The sequence below is a fragment of the Buceros rhinoceros genome, unplaced genomic scaffold (genome assembly GCF_000710305.1).
Source record: "Buceros rhinoceros silvestris isolate BGI_N320 unplaced genomic scaffold, ASM71030v1 scaffold13284, whole genome shotgun sequence".
Classification (NCBI taxonomy): domain Eukaryota; kingdom Metazoa; phylum Chordata; class Aves; order Bucerotiformes; family Bucerotidae; genus Buceros; species Buceros rhinoceros.
This window is the reverse complement of record NW_010407763.1, coordinates 57,866-61,401: the sequence shown is the minus strand read 5'-3', so window position 1 is coordinate 61,401 and position 3,536 is coordinate 57,866. Positions and strand designations below refer to the sequence as shown.

Sequence of the window (3,536 nt, the reverse complement as noted above, 5' to 3'; positions counted from 1 at the left end):
TCAGCAGGATAGGTGACCCCAGTGTTGATGAGGATGTTCAGAAGAAAATGAGGGTGGAATATGAAGGAATCAGGCAAGAAGCTCAGGTACACTTATAAAGAGTGGGAGTTGTTCAGATTTCACCGATACACAGTATTGTTTGCTATCTGCTTCTTGAGTGACGGGGCTTACCCGGTAGGTCTGTAAAAAAAAAAAAGAGCTGAGGACCTTTGTTCTTTCACTCAGTGAGCTGTGTGCAACAGTCATTGTGTCACAAAATAAGCTGCTAATCAGAGTGCTCTTACGCTTTGCTTTATAGTATGTTGCTGTGAAGTAACTGCAAGCTGCTTGCTGTGACCTAGTGAATATTAGTTTAGGTCATCTATAAGGTTTGTATAAAGTTTGAATTGTTCCTCATCTTTCAGCACATTAGTGATCCTTGTATAACCATTTGCCAAGTACCCATTCCTGGAGCCAGGGAATATTACATGCATGCACCCTTGTTGGAGGTAGTAACACTAGTCCAGATCCAGAGCTGCACTCCCTGTCTGCAGAACTGGGAAACATGGAGGTGGGAGTCGTCTGTGGCCCAACACTGAGCTCAGCTAGCAGTTTTAGTATCTGAAAAGTTCTCAGGGCACACAGATATTAATTCTTGCCTGATGCTAATCTTCCATTTTGAACAGTTGTTAGATAGGCCAGTGTAAGACATCCTAGTTCATCCTTCAGTGCCAGTGATTTCCTTTGACCCTATTCCTGGGTAAGGATTTCAGATAAGGTTCATATTTTTCACTTCTAAAACTTAGATAAAGACAGGATTTGACCATATGACATGGCTAAGGGGCAGATACCTGCAGGTGGGCAGAAGAATTCAATTTCTTACTAGTGTCATTCAATAGAAATACTCAAAAGGATATTTGAAATATATATAGACACATTTGTCCCAAAACACACAGAGATTAAAATCTAGCCTTTGTCTCACAGTGGCTTCCAGGAATTCCATAGGCTGGAATTACCAGATGTAAATACAAATCCTTTTAATTACATTGGTCCTGCTATCTGCCTCTGACATAATGTTGCCTTCTATGTGTTCCCACACCTCCACCCTAGTCCAGAACTGGAGCCCGACAGTGATGTATGCTCTTCTGCCCGTGGTGCTGTCATACAAAGTTAAGTTCAGATCACACTGAAGAACAACACTCATATAGCTCATGCTATTGCTCTGCTCTACAGATACTTTTTCTGTTAAAAAAAAAATTACCTCTAACCCCAAAACAATGAAAAAGCCCCGAGCTGGCATCTTTCATGAGCATGAAATTCAGATATTTTTTAGCTCTAAAGATAAAACTAGTGCTGATAAGTCTTTCCAAAAACCAGAGTATATTTGGAAATTCTATAACTGCAGCTGCCACAAAGAGGCTGTTAAGCCACCAGCAGACCTGAGTCTCAATGTTGATTACTTATTTTTAGGCAGATCTTTTCATTACAAGGCAACTGGATTTATGAATATGGAGGTTCCTGGAAATTCAGATCTTGTCTATCTAGATTGCCATTTAAAATTCTTATTCATGCCCTTCTAACCAAAGTTTATCTTTGGTTTTGAAGCAGGAAACAGTCGTTAGCTATTTTAATAAATCAGTTCCTTCAAACAAGTTGTTTGAATACTGAAAGGCAAATTGGGACCTCTCTGCGACTGGTTTTACATAGTATAATTTCTTTAACTGACTTGGATATGTGCGGGTGTAAATGAGATCAGGAAGTGGCTCATAGTACCTAGACAAAATATGTCTTTATGCCTCCAGCCACCTGAGATGCTAGAAAAAGCTTTTCTTTGGCATTGGTTACAAATACCACATTTCATAGAAGGATGGAGAGAATCCAGCTAAGAAATCCTTTTTCCAGGAGGTATGGAACAAAGAAGGGAGTTGGGAAGTCTTGGATTTTGCAGCTGAAGTAAATGCAGACTTCATTAGCTAACGTCAAGGTTACAGGCACCTTGGGAATCGTGTTGAAAACTATACTACTAGTTAGAGGAACCTGGCCACCTCTTCCAGCTGGAGGGAGGAATAAATTAAAGAGACACAGGAGCTGTAGGAGGATTGTGCTGGCCCCTCACGTGGTGAGAGGCCAGGCTAAATGTGACTTGCAGATGCCAGCTGAATGCCTGAGCTGCCTCCCGGAGAAGGCTTGCTTTGTAGATTGGTTGGTGTTTGTAGATTACACTTGTGTTTGAAGAGCATTTTTAGATCCCACGCAGTTGTCCAGCTCTATCAGAAGGCAAGCTCCCAGACAGTGTTTCTTAAATGGTTTTCCTGTGACATTGGTATGAGAAAATGGTGGGGTATTTTTGCTTTCTTAGTGCTAACAAGTGTCTTTATCATTCCCGAATTTTAAAAGCATATGATTTTATTTTAATTATATTGATAAGAGTATTTTTAGATGTGGCAGCCTTTTCCTACGTGTTTTTCCTTGCCTAATAAAATAACTGACATCATCACTGACATCAGCATTAAATTTGACCTGGGTAATTCCATAGGGTTTGCATTTCCTTAAATAAGGCTAAAATCTGAAAAATGAGCACAGGTCCTTAAAAATATAATTACATGTTGCAAAACAGACAAAATTATGGCGTTGTGCATTTTCAGCAGAAGAGTCAAAAATATATGTTGAGAGGAAACACTGAGGGCTGCTCTTCCTTCCTTAGTTTAGGAATGTCCTCTAAGGATGTGTCTCAGACCTCCATCATGCACTCCAGAAAGGCATGGGTATCCTGAGGGGCCCGTGTCCTGTCTCCCAAATCCTTGTAGATATTCTGGATACCCTGGAAGGGAGAAATGGTGTGAGATGCCTGCATTTAGGCAACTGAATCTGACCATGATGAAGTCCATTAGCGTGATTTGATGTTGGGTCAGCATTACCCAAACAAAATTATCTGAGCAAATGCCAGAAAAGTGGCAACATGAAAGAGAAAGCCAAAAGTGCAAAAAGGAAAGAAACTCTCACACTGTCAACTCACAGTAGTCCCTGAATGGCAAGGCAGAATTATGCTTAAATAATCTTGGCCTCAGCATCTAAGAGTGTTGAGATTTTCAATCTGTGCGGAGGTAGATGGTTGTGAGTTTTACAATAAATAATGACTGAAGATGTTAAGAAAAGTTATGATATACAGTATGTTGATATTTAGTCAAATACATCAAATACCTCTGAGCACAGCACATTCATTTCAGTCCATGCTGACTCTGTTAACAGAAACCTACATATTTATAATGCCAACCCTCATGTATCCTAGAGCTAAAACTAAAGGCATCGGAAAGGGCTCAGCAGCTTTCTGTACTCTACTTGAGGTGCCACAGAGGAGTTTAAAGCAGGAACTTCCTTTATGTGCTCTAGATTGCTTTCCAGAGGAGGCTCATTTGCCTTTGATGATTGTAAGGGAAACTTAGGGGAGAGGGTTTCCTATGCCTCTGTTCACGCTCCTTTGAGTACCCAGGGCTGGGCATGTCCTGCCCAGACACATCTCTTCCTCTGGCAAACCCTCCCTTTTCCTGTCGGGGCTC

General features: G+C 41.0%; 1 protein-coding gene across 1 annotated transcript in view; it reads left to right on the top strand.

Moving 5' to 3' along the window:
• Positions 1-3,536, top strand: part of SYNE3 (spectrin repeat containing, nuclear envelope family member 3) — a 34,126-nt gene that overhangs the window by 4,006 nt on the left and 26,584 nt on the right. The window contains exon 4 of the mRNA XM_010134616.1: positions 13-86. Within this exon, the coding sequence (XP_010132918.1) occupies positions 13-86 (74 nt within the window). The remainder of the gene's footprint in view (positions 1-12; positions 87-3,536) is intronic.